This window comes from Crocuta crocuta, unplaced genomic scaffold, assembly GCF_008692635.1.
Source record: "Crocuta crocuta isolate KB4526 unplaced genomic scaffold, BGI_CrCroc_1.0 scaffold3, whole genome shotgun sequence".
Lineage (NCBI taxonomy): Eukaryota > Metazoa > Chordata > Mammalia > Carnivora > Hyaenidae > Crocuta > Crocuta crocuta.
Genome location: NW_027529934.1, coordinates 16734745 through 16756684, shown reverse-complemented (window position 1 = coordinate 16756684; position 21940 = coordinate 16734745). Strand labels below are relative to the sequence as shown.

Genomic DNA, 21940 nt, shown 5'->3' with positions numbered 1-21940 from the left:
CAAAACATTTTACAATTGACGGGACAGCTTTTCACAGGAAAAAATTATTCGTCCCCAAGTGTTAACAGTGCCAGTTTGAGAAATTTTTCTATGTGTGACTCAATAGAGTTTTCTACAGTTTGGAGTGTCTACTCATGTTTAATTCTGGTAAGTGTTGAAAACAAAACAGAGGTCATTAAAACTCACATCTTAGCCATGCATATCATTACAAACTGTTTGCTGACTCCTGGCATTTTTCTTGGCGTTTTACTCTTATCTGGACACTTAGATTTTTCACAGAGGATTCTTGAGTTTGGTCTGAGGCAGACAAACTATGGGAAAACAAAAAGAGAAAACGCTCAAAAGATCCGACTGACTGGTATTACGTGTCCCATCTGGGCAAGTTTAAAGATCAAGCAATTCTAGAATAGATTATAATTCTTACACAATAGTATGTTTCAAGATGGAGTTATGGACATTAAAGTAGACTCTACTAATCATTTAGTCCAATGCCATTCATTTAAAATAAAGTAAGCTTCCTATCTAAGCTCACAAGATACTTAGTTGTAGAACTAATACAAGGCATGATTACAACCCAGATGCAAGGCATCTCCTTCTCCATCACATTGGTAAGTTCTTTTTCTTAGTTCATTTATTAAAGCAGACCCTCACCAGCCTCTGCATCAAGCTTTGCTCAGCATAGACTAGGAAAATTCAGGGAGGAACTGATTTTGTGAACAAGAGGATTGGCAGTCACAATCCTACCCCATTTACATAACTGGCAACATAATATTAAAAATGAGGAAGGGGAAAAGTGCAGGAGCAGGGAGGGAAATTTTCGCCTGAATCCTCAAAATGATAGAACTGCATTCCATTTCCTATCTTTTCTTTCCCCCACAACAGTTGAAATCCTACAGTAATTTTCCGTTCAGTTATTTGCCTTTTTCTTTTTTAAAAAAGTTTCCATTATTATACCCAGTGGATTAAAGGGCATTCGTCTTTGCTCACTGAGTTGATATAGTAGCATCTGTGAAAAGAGTTATTCCAAAATGTGCACCTTAAAGAACAAGTTTTTGAGGAATGTAATAGTTTAAGCAGTATCAGGAAGCTGTAGCTTTACTAATTTCATGTCACAGTAAGATAAAATTTAAAGAAAAATACAAACCAGGGCTGTGATTACCCTGAAATTGGGGATTTGAGGAACATGCTGGTAGCTGGTAGAGAAAGAGATCAATGGAGATCACTGTTAGGAGTAGCAATCAGAGCATACTGATCTGATTTATTTTGAGATGTTCAAAATAATTAGGCTGTTGAGTGTAGGGGTAAGTAGGATGATCACTATTTAAATAAAATTAAAATGTTAATGTACTAAAGTAACATCCCACCCTCTTGGTGCCAGTGGAAAACAAAATGTTTAACCACTGTTGGAAGAATCACTAACCCTCTGTTATAACCTGATTAACAAGTTAACACTGATTAACAGTTTTTGCTTTTGCTTTTCTTTTTTTATTTTAATTCATTTTTTTAACTGTTTACTTATTTTTGAGAGAGAGAGTGGGGGAGGGGCAGAGAGTGAGGGAGACACAATCTGAAGCAGGCTCCAGGCTCTGAGCTGTCAGCACAGAGCCCGATGCAAGGCTCGAACCCAGAAACCCTGGGATCATGACCTGAGCCGAAGTCAGACGCTCACCCAGTTGGGCCACCCAGGTGCCCTAAATTTCCTTTTTGTTTTTCAAATACTGTTCCCTAATTTTGCATTTAATTTATCATTTTCTGAAAACTTGTTAATTGCATATGCTTTAGCCCTACAGAAGAAAACATTGCTTAGCAACCACCAGAATAACTAGTAAAGGCTTAAAAAACTTACTTATTTTAAATTTATGTACAGTATTTCCTTATTGACCATTGAAACCAAGAGGACATTGTTTCACTTTGAGTTTCTTCTGATTTCTGTGTCTATTTTGTTAATTTATATATGGGCTTTTTGTACCAAAAACAAAACAAAAACCAATACATTTAGTGTAAATGTCTCTTTTCTCCCTTCAGCCTCTTAGTAATGTTTTATGTTCATCATTTGCTTTAGTTACTTTTTTCCAACATAATACCCATGATATGTGCTAGATAAAGAAATGGTTTCTAATCATTGGATACAGAATTCTACAGTATTTTTTTCATTGCGAAGAAGCTATTTTCTTTTTAGAGGAAATACATTAAGGTTTTAGGAGAGAGAAATACTTGGAGGTAAAGTTGAAATGGTTGCTATTACCTGTAATGGTTTTATTTTTTGGTTATTTGACTCAGAAATATCTCAGAAGAGTCATGTGAGCTAAGGGCTTTGGGGTGGGAAGTATCGCTGTCACATTGCAAGGTCCTGTGGCCTCCTGTCACTTAGCCTTGGTGTGTTAACTTGCCAGAGGGTTGAGTCTTCCTGCTATGACAGGCAAAGTTTTATTATTATCCAAATCCCAGACCTATTTTCTTCCCTCTGCTTCTATTCGACTGCCCCAGGGTAAAGACAGAATACCAGTAGATTTGTTTACGGCTTCCTTTCTATTTTGTGGTGTTGTAAAGTTAAAAACCACTTTTTACAAACATAGTAATAATAAAAAGAACACAGGTGATTTATGTTACTAGTGCTAAGGCACTCTGCATTAAAGAGAAACAGTGCATGAGTCTAAAGAGAACTTTTGTCTTGGAATGAAGCTCCTTTACAAAATGGCTGCTTTACAGTTTTTTCTCCTAGAGGCCTTGGAAAAATTTATAGCCATTTCCTTTCACAGGAAAGAACTCCTGGGATATCATCTTGCCCAACGGTTAATTACCCACTATGTATATATATCAGCGGGATTTTTTAAATGGAATATCTTCATTAAGATATTACCTTAACACAAAATAAAGTGGTTTTTTAAAAGCAATACTGAGGGGCTCCTGGGTGCCTCAGTCAGTTGAGCGTCCATCTTCGGCTCAGGTCATGATCTCATGACTCATGGGTTTGAGCCCCGCATGGGGCTCTGTGCTGACAGCTAGCTCAGAGCCTGGAGCCTGCTTCAGATTCTGTGTCTGCTTCTCTCTCTGACCCTCCACTGCTCATGCTGTCTCTATCTCTCTCTCTCAAAAATAAATAAAACATTTAAAAAAAATTTTTAAAGCAATATTGAACTACTGATAGATGAAGTAACTGTAGTAGAACAATTATCTACAACTGGCTAATATAGGACTCATTTGTAAAGTGTAATCTGTAAGGCCATGTATATTGTGTTCATATCTCACTTATGTTGTCAACCCTTGTATAGAGAGAACAGTGAGCCGTAACTGGAGTTAAGTTTAAAAATGTGTATACGGGTGTATACTTCATAAGTTATCTGATAAAAATACATGAACGCTAAATAATCAATTAGTTTAGGACAAAAATAATCTTTGAAAAGAGAGAGAGAGACAGATAGTGGGAGAAAGAATAGAGAAAAGGGAAAGACAAAATGTTACTATTGAAATTTAAAAACCGGCTTAAAAGCAAAAAGAAATTCACCAGTTTTGTTGATAGTGAATAAAATAGTTAAGGAAAACAGCCACTTACAAATGCTTTAATTTTGTGTGGCAAGTGCAGATGATGGAAAAATTCATTTTATTTTTTATAAAGTTTAATACCAGAACTTCTTGCCTAATGTGAATTTTTTGTTTAGTCAACCTCATGGGGCAGTTTCCTAGAACATTCCTTCAGACAGCTCTCCCCTATACATGCAGAAGAAGATAGGAAGTATGTATAAAACATTTAATTGTCAAGTATAGAAATTTTCAAATACTGAAACTTTATTTTAGCTCTTGATTTTAACTTGTTCTAGCATAGTCATTTGACAGAGATGATCAGAAATTACATCTACCAGTTAATCACTAATGAGAATTTTTTCTTCATTCCCTGTTTTTGTGCTCTGGAGTATAGATACTAGTAAGTAGTGAAGTGTCAGAGAACTAGATGACTGTTAGGAGAAGCAAAAGGCATTCTTTTTACATAAATTGAAATTTCCCACAAATCAATATTTAATACAGATTTATATTCAGTTTTACAGTCTGATCATTTATACAGATTTGCTAATAGATACACATTCCCCAAGTCTCAGCTTGTTATAGTGATTGTTGATTTAGCATCATTTTCATAATGGTTAACTGTTGGGCGTTTAGTATTACCAATCATAATCTGGTATTATATCGCATGCTTAAAATTCTCCACAAACCAGTTGTCTCAAACAGACATTTTAATTTTTTAACTTTTTTTATTTTTAAAGATTTTTTTTTCAAGTAATCTCTACACCGAATGTGGGGCTTGAACTCACAATCCTGAGATCAAGAGTCCCATGCCCTGCTGACTGAGCCAGCCAGGCACCCCTCAAACAGACATTTTTAAATAAGGATGCATCGTAGACTGTATGTCCTTAGGCCTAAAGGTTGTCCTTATAATTTGTAACTAAAAGTTAACCTTTGGGCCGCCTTGTAGACACCAATAGTCTCTCTTAACTTCTGTTGTCTTTAAAGAGTAACACATGAGTATGTTAGCTATTTTTAGTTAAAAAAATAAAAATCATGATATTGGAGAGAGATTCTTTATGAAGATACTTTATGACCGTTCTTAAACCATTTCAGGTTTTTTGGGACTTGTTGGGAAAATACTTTAGATTGAACATAAAAAATAAATTCTTGGGGCCTCTGGCTGGCTCAGTCAGTAGAGCATGTGACTCTTGATCTCAGGGTTTTAAGTTCAAGCCCTACTTTGGGTATAGAGATTACTTAAAAGTAAAATCTTTAAGAAGAAATAAATAAAAATGAAATTCTTGTTGAATCAGTGAAATTGCCACCACTGCTAGTAAGACCACTGTTAAAAAACAAAAATATGAAGACCTTTCTATTACTTTTCTACTAGCCAACTAAGCAATTCACTGTTACTCTTAAAACAAACAAAATGCCTATTTTTAACAACATGGAAGCTGCTATCGGCAGATCATTCAATCCAGGAGCTATTTCCTATTGTAGAAGACTAATACGGCATAGCCCTTGTCAGTAGCTGCCCTTCAGTTTTCTTTTTCTTTGTTTGCAAATGCTTTATAAATAATACTGTTAGATGGAAAATGAATTTTTAGTTCCTATTTTCAATATACAATGATATAATATTAAAAGCAAAATACTAAGAGGGGTGCCTGGCTGGCTCAGTCAGTGCAACTCTTGATCTCAGGGTCCTGAGTTCAAGCCCCACGTGGGGCATAGATCTTGCTTAAAAAAATGTAAAAGTGAATTACTAAGAGAAGAGCGCTACAAAGTTCAGCTTTGAAAATTTTAAAGCTTCTATTTCAGGATCTGCAAATTGAGTTTATTTTTTTCTTTCTTGAATTCATCTTATAATGAACCTGTTGGGGACTTGGAGGAGGTACACAGAGCCTTTGTAACCACATATTTCAGTTTTAATCATGGGTCTGATTTACTAGTGACCTTTAATTACGTATACGTATAGGACAGTGGTTTTACTCTTCTATAAAATAGGGATAACAAAACCAGCTTCATAGTATTGTTGTAAAAAAACTACAAGAGAGTATAGTTAAAGGTCCATTCAAGCACAGTAGGTGTTAAATATGTGCTACTTCTCTCCCCCTTTCCCCTTTACTCCTCTTACTCCAACTCAGTTGATATCTTTGAGATGAAATGGATTAACAGTTTTTTCAGTCAGGTCTAAGATTCCAGATGAGCTGTTACTCTAAACAATTGTATAGAGTATTTCTTTTGACTCTAAGATACCAATGAACCATGGAAAATCTTGTTGTAATTCAATTATAAAGGAGGATTGTAATTTCCACATGTTAACCCATAGTAACAGTGTTTTGTTGATCAGGTTACAACAGATGAATATTGGTATACAACAAATGCTCTCTTTGTTCCCTGTTCTTGTCACAATTGCTTAATTTAATAAGAGGTAATTGATTAAACTCTGCATTGTCGTCAGGAAACTGGAGAGGCAGCTAAACTACAGGAGACTCCACACACACACATTATCAACCTTTTATGTCCTCTAACCTGTCTCAATTATTTCTGACAGAAGGACACGTGGAAATTACCAGATTGCTCCCAAACAAAGCAACATGTAGAAAGATTTAATTGCTTAGGGGAAACTGGTAGAGGATTTGAGTTGTGTGACATCTTCTATTTATTTCTCCTGGATTTTTATTAATTGGATAAGGAAATAGAAAATGGAGACATTTGTATTCTTGATTACTGAGGATACCCCACCCCCACACACACACCTAAATTCTGAAAGTGACAATTCCATTTTTTCTTTTGGGGTTTAGCAAATGATTGCCCCTCCAGACATAATTTTTAATATTGGTAATAACAGCAACTAACATTAATCAAATGCTTTCTAGAGCCAGGCAGCTTACTAAGGGCTTTTACATGCATTACCTTATTATCCCTTATAATAATAGCACTATTATTATTTTCTCATTTTGTGGATGAGAAAACCAAGGGTAAGACAGCTTATGTAGTCTACTTACAGTCACAGAGCTAGTATGTGGCACAGTCAGATATTAATTACCCCAGGTTATTCTGAACTCTGAAGCCTTTGTGTTAACCATTACACGTTGACCATTATAGGTTCTTCCTCTAATGACAAAAATGGAGGCTAGGAAGGCAGAAACTGCGTAGTCTTCAGTGACTGCCCTTGGCCTACACACCATATTTTCCAAATTTGTTGACCTGATATTTGAAACCTACCACAGGCCAGTTGAAATCTGCCTTTGAAACCTTACCTCCTACTATACCCAACCAATATCTTCAGTTCCCCACTGTGGCCAGGTTTATTTTATGTTCCCCGTAAAAAAAGTTACTTCAATTTGCCTGTCCAAATTCAATCCATCTCTTCCACGCAGGCTTTCCTGAATGCAGAGAGACCTTATACTATTACAATCCTAAAGTCACTTATAATTGCATTACTGGACAAACATAGTGTATTGTATTCTGGGGCCGGTGTGTGTGTGAAAAGGACATATCAGTGTTTGAAAAGCAGTTGTGTCTGGCACTTGGCTGATACTCAGTTTAGCCTTGCTTACTTCCCTTATTGTCCTCTAGTGATGAAGGGCATGCAATTTGGAGCCAGACACACTTGTTTTTGAATCGTATCAGCTCCATTTCTTTTTGTGAAAATTGAGTCAAATTACTAAGCTTCTCCACACTTTAGTGGAGAAGCAGAGATAATTACAGTTCCTAGCTCATCAACTTGCTGTGAAGATTGAATGAGATTCTCTGTCTAGGACATGGTGAATGCTAACTAAATACTAGTTGCTGTTATTATCATTAAAAGTTTTTAGGATATATTAGTCATTATTATAACTAGATTATATATTACTGTAGTAAAAGTTTTGTAAGCCTCCCCCCCCATGCACATTACAGGCATTTAGTAAATGCTACTGGATTTTTTGTTTATTTGTTTTAGGGAGAGAATGCATGCATGCACTTGCACTCGTGTCCACATGAGTGGGGGAAGAGCAGTGGGAGAGGGAGAGAGAATCTTCAGCAGGCCGCATGCTTGGCAAAGAGCCTGGCGTGGGGCTCCATCTCACGACCGTGACATCATGACCTGAGCTGAAATCAAGAGTTGGACACTTAACTGACTGAGCTACTCAGGAGCCCCCACTCTTTTTTCTGTTGGTTTTTTAAAATTGTGATATAATTCACATAGCATCAAATCCATCAAGGTTGTTTTGTTTTGTTTTTAGTTTTGAAGTTCCATTTAACAGTGTAATATTAGTTTCAGGTGTACAATATAGTGATTCAACACGTCCATACATCACCTGGTGCTCATCACAAGCGCACTCCTTGATCCCCATCACCTATGTCACCCAGCCCCCACCCACCTCCCACCTGGGAGCCATCAGTTTGTTCTCTAGAGTTGAGTTTTTTCTTAGTTTGCTTTTCTCTCTCCTTTCCCACCCCCGCCCCTTTGCTCCATTGCAAATTCATCAAGTATTAACTGTAGGATTTAAGCCAAGTCCACCACTGCAAGCTGTGTGTATGTGATCTACTGCAGGGACCTGAGGGCCCCTCGGGAAGGGACTTCTCCAGGCTGGACGCCCCAGCTTGCTGGAAGAACCTGAGACAAATGAACATCTGAATGAAAACTAGTTCGCTCTTTATTGCTGTTCCTAAAACTACCTCCTGGTCTTGGTTTAAAAAAAAAAAAAAAACAGAATCTGAAACATTCGCCTTGTGGGATGATTTGATTTGGTTGTTAGTAAAACTTTTTAAAAATTTAAAACACTTTTTAATTTTAAAAATTGTTTGCTTTAAAAATAAGGTAACCTTATCTGTAGTTACAATTGAGTTGTGTATTCTCAAAATGAGACAAGATGAGGCATTCCTCCTGTTTGTAGATGTGTCTGAAACCTTCCTGGGCACTAGAAGGACTTATTCTGGGGTAGGTAAGGTTGAAGTGAATGTGTCGTGTTAAAAAACAGAATTCAACTAAGTAAATGTTAAAGATCTGATTGGTTTTTTCTAATGATTTATGATCAGAACAGCATCCAATCTAGATAGGAAGGAGCTCTGAGGTGTTTGTACCAAAGACTTTCAGAGGCAGAAGGGAGCGGGAACAAAGAAATTCCGCTAGGCAAAAAAGAAGATTGATTATTTCAAAGGGTTCTATCAGGCAGATTACCCAACTAGTGCTGATCAGGTAATTTCGGAGTGACTGGTTTGAGATTCAGTTTCTGAGAGAGCCAAAACTCTAATGAAGTCTGTTGGGCGACATGAGGCTTCATTCACATAAGTGGCTCTATTTGGGGCCTGTTGACTTGATTTTAACAGTTGGCTGTGGATTTTAGAGTTAAAAGTGAGGTAAAAAGCCAGATCATTGTGAACTCTACCTCACCCACATTCTTTGTAGTGAGATCCGAATGAGGAAGTAAGATACCCAGTATAGCCCTTAGGCAAGTATTTATGCCCCGCTGTTTTGTTTTTTTTTTCCTTTATCTCTGGGGATTTTCTTTTTCTTACGAATCTGTGTTTTCTGGGGTTTTGTATTTGCCTAGCAATTGCTATGAAAGATAGAAATGATAATGTGCTGAATGGCTGGAATTTGACACAAGAATAATGGTTTTCTTGATTTACCTTTGCATGGTTTGTAAAGAGCACTAAACTTTTGCTTTTTAACTTTTACTTTTTGTTCTTTTCCCCTTTGTAAAAACTCAGTATGTGTTACTGGACTGTTCTGAAATCCGAAATATACTGAAAAGCTTCCTTCTATTCATACTTCTGTGACTTCTCATTCTCATTTTATTTCTTGTTCCCCCACTTCGAGCACTTGAGTTTTATAAGGTGCACTCTGAAGTGTGACACCTACTTGGAAACTTGGTTTTTCGGTGATTAAGAAAGTTCTTGTGGAGTTTTGTCTTTCTTACAGTTACTCGTGTCAATGCCATGAACATTTTGTGAAGATCTCGTAAAATTGAGTCCTGTACACTTCAGGAATGGTAACGTCAAGATTCAGGAACATCTGTAAAGATGTTCAGGAATGATTAGACAGGCACCACTGGGGAGGGAAGAAGAGGGTCCACAGGGCTCCGCCTGTGCCCACGGAGGATGCAGAAGACCCCTCTGCCCTCTAGACCATATTTCTGCCTTGTGTTTTTCTCCTCCTCTCCATCTTACCCTGATTTTATGGCCCTTGTGATGAGAATGTTCAACAAATAGAACTCAACTCATGGGAAAAGAGTCTTTACAACCACTTGTGTGAGGTGAAATCATTTTTTAATGGTGTGCTATCTGTTCTTAATGTATTTGCTCCTTCAATTTGAATATGATTGCCATCGTAAAGCTACTTTGCTGCATCTGGGGAGAACACAGAAATTAATTTTTAAAAAAAGTTTGCATCTTCTTCAGGTTTTTCTTGATTCTTGTTTTGGCTGTACCTAAATTTGACACACGAGAACAGATGTTCTCTGATGGCCAGGAGTGGTTTATTAAACTCGTACTCAGTCAGTGTGACCCACGTATGTTTTTGTGAAAAAGTAATAATCCTAAAAGAATGGCAGTTGGAACAGAGTAAAATCTTCCTGTGTAAAATCTAAAGTGGCACTTAAAAATCATTAGAGATTTTTTATTATTCATTAACATTTTCTAATTTTAATGAGATCTGGAGCGGCTTTTGAAAATTACTTTGTAGCCAGTTTGGTCTGTAAACTGAAAGACTGTAAGGAATAACTAATAAAAACTAAAACCGCTGTCATTGAATCCTCTTCATAGGCAAAAGAGTTGATGTGGAAAATCCAAAGTAGGGTACAAAGTAGACTGCATTTGTTGGGGCACAGAATAGCAACCCCCTGGGGACTTCCTTAACATCTGGGATTAATGTTACCTTTTGTTTTTTATTCTGAAAAAGGTATTTCCACCTTCAAATCCCCAAATAAGCCTATTTAGTAGTGGGACATTGGATACTTAGCTTGGGAATGTTTCTGAGCACACGTGAAAACCTCTGATCTAGTCCATCCCTCTCAATTTACATGACCATGAGGAAATTGAAACCTAGGGAGATTGAATGACTTGCCCTGGGACAGACAGCTAGCTAGTTCCTGCTTGAACTGGCGACCATCTATTGGTTACCACTGACGCCCTGTTTTCTGCTGCCGTTGGATATGCAACCCTGTCTTGGTGAATTTTAGCAGCAAGTGGTGCTACACCCCTTGATCTCAGGTAATTCCCCCACGCCCACGCCTTTTCTCAGTGGAGCTGCGCGGTGTGAAGCAGAGTAGGCAGGAGCTCAGCGCATACGACCCCGGGAGATCCGTGGGATCGATTCACGGGGTTGGGGGACAGGGGGGTAGGCAAGAGAGTACGAAAGACGTCTTGCAAGAGAGTAAGGGACTGTAAACATAGCTGTAACATGGCCCCTGAAGTTTGGGGGCTGGGGTATTACAAGAGAAAATGTCTTAGGAAGAGAAGAGGCCAGTTCCAAGATAGGTTTTTAAATAGGTCATCAGTTTTCAAAAAGTGCTTTTTGTTGGGACCACACATACACATTCAGTTGTGAGAGAAAAGAAACATTGTAATTTTCCTGCCTGCATTCTGAAAGTCAGATATGGTGGACAGTTTTAAGGGTGAAAAAAAAATGAAGGTGCAAGTCTATCTTAGGGAACCCTTACTCTAGAAAATACATGCGTTGTGGCTTTGATAGAGGACCTCTTAGATTTAGAAATGAAATGTTATTAATAATTCTACTGACTATGGCTAATTAGATAAGTCTTTCGAAGGTAATAAATCAGAAGCTTTAAGAAATACCTATTTACCTAAGAACCTGTGTGGAATTCTAAAAGGACTGAATTATTTAAATTCATTAGCTTCTGCTGGTTTGTGTAGTTTTAAAACCATCTTTACAGCTTTTGATTATGTTTCTGAAGCTGTTTTGTACTCTCACAGCCCTGATCCCTTAAGTGTTTTATGAATTTAATACACAGCACCTCAACTGTTTGGTATTGTTTTTCTGGTCTTTTTTTTTTTTTTTCTTCCTTGGGTTATGAGTGTTCTTCTTAACCAAGAAGATTACCTATTGTTACACTGAATTGCTCTCCCGGGGTGCAGAGGCAACTGCTCAAATGCGGTTATAAATCTCCTTTGGCACTGGGCGGTTGCCAGCGGGGAGTAAGGCATGATGGGAAGTAGTTTCTTTACCTTCCACAACAGGTGTCTTTGTCAGCGCACCTTATTCAGGTATCAGTGTGGAAGCACTGAGTCACTGTAGCACAGAAAAATATGAAAGCAAAAGGAATTGCTTTCGCATCTAGAAAATGGTGCTGCAAGATAAATCTGAAACCTTCTGGTGCTAGTGAATGCACGAAGAGGTTCACAGTATCTTTTACAGCACTTCTGAAAAGATAAAAAGGAATTTAAAAGGTATGAACTGCCCACATGTCTTATAAAACCTTGTCTCTTGATTATCACTTAATTTTTACCTAGTTAGTCGGCGTTAAGATAAATGTGCTGGGAAACTTTTTAACAAAAATAAAGCTTAAAAGACAAAGCTGCATTGTCGGAAAAAAATGAAGTAAAAATGCTTTACTGGCTCCAACAAGGTTCAAGCACAGTTTGAAGCTGTTTTAATCTTGAAGATTTATTGAAAGTCTTGCATTTTCTGTTAAAATAAGCTTCTTAGACTTCTGTTTCCTAACAATAAGGTGTTTATCCCCTTCCGTGTGTGTGTGTATGTGTGTGTGAGAGAGAGAGAGAGAGGGAGAGAGCGAGCGAGCAAGTGAGTTTGAGTGTGTTTAATCTAGAATGCTATAGTAATTGCAGAACTCTCCTAATCACATTTAAGTGGAACAGGGTGCTATTTAAGTAATCATGTTAATCTAGGTGAAGATACTTCAGGAAAATAAGGGAAAATAGACACCATGAATCTCATTCCAAGTTTTGTTTGTCTTCTAAAAAGCAAACAATTAAACAACATAACAATGCTATTGGTAAGAGGACTAAAAATTCCAACCATTAGCTTTGATTATGGACAAACATTGCTAAATTGATTTTTAGCAAATAATATTTCTCATGGTACTGCAATGTCATAATCTAGCAATAGCAGAGAAGGTAATAGCTTAATTAGACATTTTGGCAAAACAACTTTTGGAGGAGCTTTATTCTCCTCCCTTTTTATTTGCTTAAAGTTTTTCCATGGAATTAGCATACACTGTATTTCCTGGTAACTTAGGGAACCTCGTAATGATAATTATGGGCAGCTTTCAGTTTTTTCATCAGGCCACATTGAGGTTCATTTACGGTCTCCAGCTGTAAAACACTTCTGCCTGTTAAGCCACCAGTTCATGACTACCTGCTAATAGGGTAATTAAACAACAAACCTCTAAGTTTAAAAATTAAATAGGAGAACTTTTATCTATGGGAGAAAAACATAAGTTTAGAAATGAGACCTTTGTGTTGCTTTCTGAAAAACAACAGAAACCAAAGTTCACCAAATCAGGAATTCTGTTTAAAATATTTGCGTGGTGTTTTAGTGGGAGAAGGGGAAATGATTATTAATTGATATTGCAGTCCATTTCATTTTTATATTTCGGTGCTTCTTTTTTTTTAACAGAAATAATCAAAGGGAAAAAGACTCTCTTTTTTTCATACTTCAGGAGATAATTTTTAACTGCACCAAGAATTCTATAAATTCTGAAAAACTAAAGGTTGTCATCTATATATTTTCTGTGAATGTGAAAAAATAAGCCATAAGAAAATCCACTTCTCTTCCAAGAAGACTCTTGATATAAATGATACTGAAGTAAGAAGACAAACTTTAAACGTTCCTAATGACCAAGAACATAGCATAAATCAGTTTGGGGGAGGGGGCGGCTTTTGTTTTGCTTGTTTTTGCAATAGGATATTTCCAGTTAGAAAACTTTTCTTCATTTCTCTTTTTGGAGTTTAAAGAAGATTTCCCAACACCGAACTTTCCAGCTGCTGTGTTAAGAACACAGAAGGTGTTTATAGTGTGTACTTCCTTCACAGATAAGAGACCTCAGTTTTCTACTGGGGCCGAACGGCCAGGCAATCCAGTGATAGCAGCTGCTTTTTTTTCCCCCTCCTTTTTCTTTTTTTCCTTGCGGATTTTTGATACTCCACCCCTTCACAGGTGGGTGTGGGCATTGGCACTGAGCTGCGGTAGGATTTTTTTCCCCCCGGATAGTGTGATCTGGAGCCGGGGTAGCAGCTGCCGCTGTGGACAGGCCAGCTGGCAAGATGATGGAAGAGATCTCCATTATGGTAGCCTACGACGCCCATGTTTTCAGCCAGCTGCACGATGAAGACTTCCTCACTAGCCTCGTGGCCATCAGCAAGCCCCGATCGATGGTAGGTAGGCCCTTGCGCGCTGCCCTTTCCTAACATGGTAGCTGTTCTCCTGTAGCAATGGAGGCATCACTTCCTGGGGATTTAAATAGAACTTTGAGTTGGCTTTGAGTTCAGGCTCCAAAAAGGTCTACAGGTTTTTAATGATTTATTTACATCACCAAACACTGTATGTTACTAGTGCATTTAAAGTGATTTAGGAGTCTAACCTGACCTCACCTAAGTTAATGCTTTCATATTTGGTGAGGGCGAGAGAGGAGTTTTATAGTGCCAAATATCACCTTGCCCCATGCGTCTGCCTTGTATGCATGTCTGTGATGACAGATGTAGGTGAAGGTCACCTACATTACACGCGTTCGCGCACACACACACACACACACACACACACACACGATTCAGTCTTTGAGGTGGAACAATTTCACCTGTGGGCTCTTAACATCAACACAGTGGAACGATCTAAAAGTCAGGTAACTTTAAAAATGTTTATATTATTACTGAGAACTATTATGAAAATAACTCCTAGTATAATTTTAGTTTGGATTTAATATTTGTAATTTTTTAAACCATTCTCCAAGGGTCTTGGTGCGCATGTCCTCGCAGAATAGGAAAATGAATTTCTTGCAAATGCTTGTTGTTTCTTCTATGTACATGTCATATCATGGCTATGGAGTTTAAGACAGTTGTGAAGCATACCTCTTATACTGACTTTCCTAACTTTTGCCATAATAACCCCTTATTCATTATATTTGCTAGTACTCATCACAGGCAACAGAATGAAAGACTATATCATAACCATTATCTTGCTAGTATGAAACCCTGATTCTTTATTTTAAGGCATAGGAATCCTAAAAACACACTTTGGCAATTTCTTCAAAAAATAAATTGCAATGAAAAAATAAATAAATAAATAAATTGCAATGAAAACATAAAAGGGAATCTCATCGGTAGATTTTTAAAGACTTAAGGGTTATATTAATTAGATATAGTCTATTGCTATTGTTCAGATGCTTGTTTGAACAAACTATAAAAAACATCTATAATTGACCACCAATTAAATACTTAATGATATTAAGAAGATTATTCATTTTTATGCAATAATGATATTACAGTTATGTTAAAAATAATGACTTAGAGATATAAAAGTAACTATAGATGAAGTATCTGTAAAGATTCAAAAATATTTATGATTCAGTAGAGGGATTGGTGATGTGGACGGAGCTATATGACTGTGTTGGTAACTGTTGAAACTGAGAGATGAGTAGTAGGGATTCATTATACTCTCCCCACTTTTGTAGATTTTTTTTAAGTCGACTTCATGTCCAGTGTGGGTCTTGAACTCACAACCTTGAGATCAAGAGTCACATGCGCCCGCCAGGCGCATCTAGATAGTTTATAGATGCAGTTTATTTTTTTTAAGTTTAGTTTATTTAGGTAATCTCTACACTCAACATGGGTCTCAAACTCATGACCCTAAGATCAAGAGTTGCACACTCTTCCAACTGAGCCTACCAAGTGCCCAGTAGATGCAGTTTAAAAGTGAACTGGCCTGGGTTGCCTGGGTGGCTCAGCCGGTTAAGTGGGTCCAACTCTTGGATTTAGCTCAGGTCATGATCTCACGGTTCCATAGGATTGAACCCTGTGTTGGATGCTGTGCTGTCAGCGTGGGGCCTGCTTGGGATTCTCTCTCTCTCTCTCTCTCTCTCTCTCTCTCTCTGCCCCTTCGTCCTCCCTCAGGTGTGCTCATGGGTGCGCTCGCTCTCTCTTTTTCTCTCTCTCTCAAATAAATAAATAAATAAACTTTAAAAAAATGTCAGCTAGACCCCCAAAGCCAAATAAATACAACATAACATAGTTATATAAGTGTTCATTAATACAGAAACATCAAGCCTTTTGCATTCTTGTCTTCTATTTTAAGATTTTTTAAACATTTATTCAATTTTGAGAGATAGAGCGTGAGCAGGAGGAGGGGCAGAAACAGAGGGAGACCCAGAATCCAAAGCAGACTCTAGGCTCTGAGCTGTCAGCACAGAGCCTGGCACAGGGCTCGAACCCATGAACTGTGAGATTATAACCTGAGCCAATGTCAGACACTTAACTGACTGAGCCACCCAGGTGCCCCTTAACTTCTATTTTATAATTATATATATTACGTGGATATTATGGCAACCCTTAGTTAACCACAGTATTTTACCAAGTCAGGAGAGAGTCTATCAGTGGTTGTGGATAAGCTCTTAAGCTTCATTTCAGCCATTAAATTCACACTATTTCACCATGAAGTCTTATCCAAAGAATTCAGAATTTTATTTCATTTCTTTTTGATAGTCCTGTTAGGATCCTCTTAATGGGTCTGAGCAATCTTAAAAAAAGAAGAATCAAAAACAGATGTAAAGGGGCACAGTCTAGAGGACAAAGGAGGCTGAGGAGGGAGGCAGTGACTGAGTCATACGGAGCCTCTTAAGCTCAGTGAGTATAGACCATCGGTGTGTGTGCGCATGCACATGTACAGGAGACACAGAGAAACTGAATTAATTCATAGTAATGTGCTCACTGGGAAACATTCTTCCATTTGTAAATTATATGAATATTCAGTATGTTGATAGAGGTTATGCCTTGATGCAACTTCAGCTCCCCCAACACACATTTCTGCTCCTAACCCTGGAGCGTATTTGGTATGAAATTTGGTCACTAATATGGAAAGCCTCAGAGGTAGGATAAACACGAAAAAGGGTTGCCTGGGTGGCTCGGTCAGTTAAGTGTCCAACTTCAGATCATGATCTCACAGTTCGTGGGTTCGAGCCCTGCATCACGTTCTGTGCTGATAGCTTAGAACTCGGAGCCTGCTTCAGATTCTGTGTCTCCCTCTCTCTCTCTCTGCTCCTTACCAACTCGCACTCTGCCTCTCTCTCTCTCCCCAAAATAAATAAACATTAAAAAAAAAAAAGACACCAAACACTGCTCTGTGTTCTAAATTTTTAAATAATATAGATGTTGGGGTGTTGAATTTAATTATACAACTTTCTGGAGATATTTAGTTTTGTCAGATTTGAAACTTTAAAAGAATTTACTGGTACCATCTTTTGAAGGTGATACCTGGTTTTGAAAAAAAATTTTTTTTTAATGTTTATTTTTGAGAGAGCAAGAGAGAGAGACAGAGCATGAGCCCGAGAGAGGCAGAGAAAGAGGGAGACACAGAATCCGAAGCAGGCTCTAGGCTCTGAGCTGTGAGCACAGAGCCCGCTGCAGGGCTCAAACCCACAGACCATGAGATCATGACCTGAGCTGAAGTTGGATGCTGAACCAACTGAGCCACCCAGGCGCCCCATACCTGGTTTTGGTTCATGTGGAAAAGTCATATTAAAATTGTGCTAAGGTGAGATATTTATCACTTACTTTTGATTCTGTATTAAATTCTTTGCTGAGATGAACCCTATAAATTGTATGAAAGGGATGAATGAATACTTGGATTTTCTATAATATAAAATAAACTACTACTCAGTCTGATTTATTACTGCACTATGAAGCAAATTACATTCTTGCTACCATATAAAATCTTCTGGGTTTAGGTTGACTACTAGAAAGGATATTTAGAAGCTTTCTTAGTACAGGATTAATGAAATATTTTTCTGTAATTGAACACTGTTTCATAATGGACGGTAGCTTGATTCCTCAAATGGTAAAAAAAAAAAAAATCATTAAGCTTGGTGGTTTTGGTGTGGACACTGAATCATTTCTTGTTTATAAGTAGCCCTGTGGCTTTCTGACATTTTTGCTGGAGACTTGTGGTAAAAAATACAAGCCATTATGCATACAAGACTAAAAGAAAATTTGACTAAACAATACTTAACTGTTATTACATGTGAGGTATTTAATTTTTTTCCTGTTTTGTTTGTGGCTAGTTATGTACCACTAAATTGACTCCAGAAATGCTTCAAGCCACACTTAGAAAAATAGGACTAGAGCCCATTGATCCTTTAAAAATGAACAGTAATGCAGGGGCACCAGCTAAGCATCCAACTGAGCTACTTCGGCTTAGGTCATGATCTCATGGTTCAAGCCCTGCTTTGGGCTATGTGCTAACGGCTTGGAGCCTGGAGCCTGCTTCGGTTCCGATTCTGTGTCTCCCTCTCTGCCTGTCCCCTGCACACACTCTGTCTCTCTCTGTCCTCAAAAATAAATAAATGTTTAAAAAAATATATTTTTAATGGACACTAATGCAAACAAATCACAAATTGCTTTATACAGGTGCCTTTAGACCATCACAGGCATGAAAAAAGGATAAGGAAGCCAAGCATAACTCCTCTTGCCCTCCAGATCTCTTTCTTTCATTTATAGTCTCTTTCCGCCTCTCCCCTTCTCTCCCCTCCTCCCCACCCCCGCACAATAGGAGACTACCTAGGCTCTTGGCTGGCTCATTTGGTAGAACAGTTGACTCTTGAGCTTGGGGTCATGAGTTCGAGCCCCATATTTGATGTAGACATTACTTTTAGAAAATTACCTAGGCCAGTGTTGTATTTACTAAGATAGACTAAACAAAAGCTTAGAGCCCCCACTAGAAAAACTCAAGAACTTTTAAACTACAGCATAAATTGTGTGTAAGGTGAAAATCCAGGATAATCAAAATGGCTCCAGAAACATTTAGAAAGGTGACTCATTGAACAGTATTCCAGCCTTCCTTTAAACCTAAAAGATTACTTTTTCTATAGTAGTTCACTGGCTGAAACTAACTGGCTTGCATTTTGAGACAAAGTTGTCCTCTTTCCCCATTCTCCCTCCAACACATGTATCTTTAAATTCCCGAGTGGTGCTCACACAAGGAATAATAAACATGTGAGGGAGGGAGTCTCTGAAGTTGTCCTCAGTCAGGGCCTTCTGTGTCAGAGAGGAATGGCCAGCATTCGCTTTACCGCCTCCACCATTTCCAGTTATTTCTGTAGCTGACTTGTGTAAATAAGGGAAAGAGATCTCACCTGTTACATTTATTATACATTCCAAAGGAAGCTTTGAATATGTATTTCAATTCAAAACATATGATTTAAATAGTGAACAGGCCTAATAACCAATGCATAGTTTCTGTCAAGCTTGAATATTTCAGGTTAAGTGTTAATTTATATTCTGAATTATTTCAACTTTTTAATCTATACAGTAGTTATGAAAGGAATATTGCATTTTGATGTATGTTAGGGCAGCATGTCGTGTTCCCAACATTTTTGGGTTATTGCAATGAGCTGGTATAAATAGAATATCCCTTCCTCCAAAGACCTCACAGTCCAGTAAAAGAGAGAAACAAAATAAATATTTATGGGAGTGATAATTTGGCTATTCTAGGATAGAACAAAGTAAAGAATAACCACCACTGATTGAGCAGTGTAGAAGAAGACTTCAAAAGGGACTGGGGGCGCTTAAATTGGGCTTTGAAAGCTGACCCAGTACTTGCCAACTAGTAGAAGAGGGTAGGATCTTTCTGAGCAGGGGAAACAGCTTGTCCAAAGGCCCAGAGGTTAACTGCTTTGCGGGCTTTTTAAGTTATACCGTGTCCAGTTGAAGTTTTAGATCTGCTACTTACTCCTAAATTACCCAGATTCTCTAAACTTTAGCTTCCTCATCTGAAAACTGAGGGACATAGTAGTACCACCTAATTGGATTAGTGTAAGGATTAAATGAGCATTTGTACATATTAAGCCCAGTGAATGCCCTTACTAATTGTTCCCCTTCTATCAAGGAAAGGGTTGTTCAAACAGAGAAGGTTTAAAGGAAGGAGTGGGTTGAATAGTTAAGGCACCATAGCAATGTGGAAGGAGGAGGTGTGTGGACAGGAGAATGTGAACTCTTTGGGTGACCCTGGTGAATTACTTTGTTTGATTAGGCAATCACTATCAGGATATCAGTCCTACAGGAAACGTGAAGCCTTCTGACTTGAAGACGGTGCAAAGGATCTTAGGTTTGAACCTTAGGGTGGTGGGAAGGCAACGTAAAATCAATAGGAGGGATTTATATGAGCCAAACCATCTGCTGAGTAGATGTATTGGTTATTGCACAATAATCTAGTAGTATTGGACTGACAGTGGCCACGCTACCTGTGGAAAAAGTATGAAAGGGCATTACAGTGCAGATAAAAAAGTTGACAAGTGTCTAGTCAATGGCAGTGTGATAAAGAAATTAGTCCACATATGTTGGTTAGTTCTTGGAATAGATACAGTAATACTGCTTAGGAAGAAGCAGCAGCTGATCTGTATGAGAAAAGTAAATTATGGCGATAAGTTGAAAGATAAGCTTCTCACCTTGTAAAATTGGAATGATTGTTGTTGTGTCAACTTGAATGGGAAAGTTTGGTATCAAGAATATAATGGAGAAAAAGTGGCCTGGCTTTACCATGTTCCACGTCTAGAAATTCAGGTTCACATATCACTGTAGGAGGCTTGGTGTTCAGTGGTAGAGCAATGTCCACTAACACAAGCTGCTTACCCAGGCTCATACACGACTGCGCTCTATTACCACTGGATACATGTTCGTAACTGACAGATACCGCAGCAGCCCTGTGCCAGCAAAGGAAGGGAGCTCCTTCAGGGCGCTACAGTTTATCTGATATATCAAAGGGAGATGAGGGTAGGCATTCTGAAATCACTTTCTCCTTACTGGGTTGGCACACTGATTTAATCTAGTGTGCCAAATTAGAAAGAAAAAAAACATCAGAGCAATTCCATGTGCCAGAGATGGGTAAAACAATGAAATCAATAGTTATTTCTAAATCTTCATTGGATATACATTTCAGATATTGACTGGAGCAAACCATAAAGCCAATTGATTCATCCATATTCCTTTTTTTTTAATTTTTTAATGTTTATTTTTATTTTTGTGTGAGAGACAGAGCATGGGTGGGGGAGGAGCAGAGAGAGGGAGATACAGAATCCGAAGCAGGCTCCAGGCTCTGAGCTGGCTGTCAGCACAGAGCCCGACACGGGGCTCGAACTCACAGACCGCAAGATCATGACCCGAGCTGAAGTTGGACACTTAACCCACTGAGCCACCCAGGTGCCCCTGATTCATCCATATTCTTAAAAAACTGTTAGTCTCTGAACATTTTCTGTTCTCCATTGTTATTTAGCATGTGCATGTTCTGGAGCCAAATAGCAGTAGCAGGAGCCAAATCTTCCCTCATTTGGTTGATCAGTTGTGACAGGAGTTGAGGTTCTTAGAGTGTCCAAGTAATAAAATCTTGAGCTGTCTTCGGCAGGAAAGGGGACTTCTCGTATGGAGACTGGAGTGCGTCCCTTTAAACACAAGGGCAGAGGTGTGGCCAGGCCGAGAGCTGGCACTGGACCACACTGGCAAACATGCTTCTGTCTCTTGCCATCTAATTAACTTCTCTCCTGGCCTCTCCTTTATTTATCTCTCTGTACCCGTTTTTCTGCTTCTTCATTCCCAAGAAATATGGCTGCCACACAGCATCCCGATTTACAGCTCTGTCGTCTGCAGAGAGTTCACTTGCTGCCCTGAAATCACAAGTCCAGGTTCCTCAGAGAGAATCTGCCTGAGTAGTGCCGGGTGAGGTGACACAGAATAGGCTAGAGCATACGGGTACAGACTTGGGAGCCAGACTGACTGGGTCAGATCCCACCTCACCTCCAACTAGCTCTCTGATTTTTGGCAGATTACATGACCTCTCTGAGCTTCATTTTTCTCATCTGTAGAATTATAGGATTTTGTGAGAATTAAATCAGTTCATGCAAGTAAAGCACTTGAGATACCTAGCACATAGGAAGAGCCATATGTGCATTAGTATATTATTCCAAACTGATTTCTCCTAAAAAAATTTTGTTTAATGTTTATTTATTTTTGAGAGACAGAGACAGAACATGGGCAGGGGAAAGGCAGAGAGAGAGAGACACAGAATCCGAAGCAGGCTCTGGGCTCTGAGCTGTCTGCGCAGTGCCCGATGCAGGGCTCAAACCCTCGGACCATGAGCTCATGACCTGAGCCAAAGTCAGACGCTTAACTAACTGAGCTACCTAGGGGCCCCCAAACTGATTTCTTTTTAAAAAATCTTGAAATAGGAGATTAACTTTTAGTAGACTTTATAAGTAAATTCCTCTCCAAAAAT

The 21940-nt window shown here is 38.5% G+C and overlaps 1 protein-coding gene across 3 annotated transcripts in view; it reads left to right on the top strand.

The window, feature by feature from the left end:
- RABGAP1L (RAB GTPase activating protein 1 like) overlaps positions 1–21940 on the top strand; it is a 674356-nt gene that overhangs the window by 562415 nt on the left and 90001 nt on the right. Inside the window, exons 1-2 of one of the 3 annotated variants that reach the window (XM_077763329.1) lie at positions 10614–10701; positions 13088–13845. The exons of the other annotated variants lie outside the window; for them this stretch is intronic. Coding sequence (XP_077619455.1) covers positions 13735–13845 — 111 coding nt within the window. The 5' untranslated portion in view covers positions 10614–10701; positions 13088–13734. Of the gene's footprint in view, positions 1–10613; positions 10702–13087; positions 13846–21940 lie in introns of those variants that run through there. 3 annotated transcript variants of the gene reach the window in all.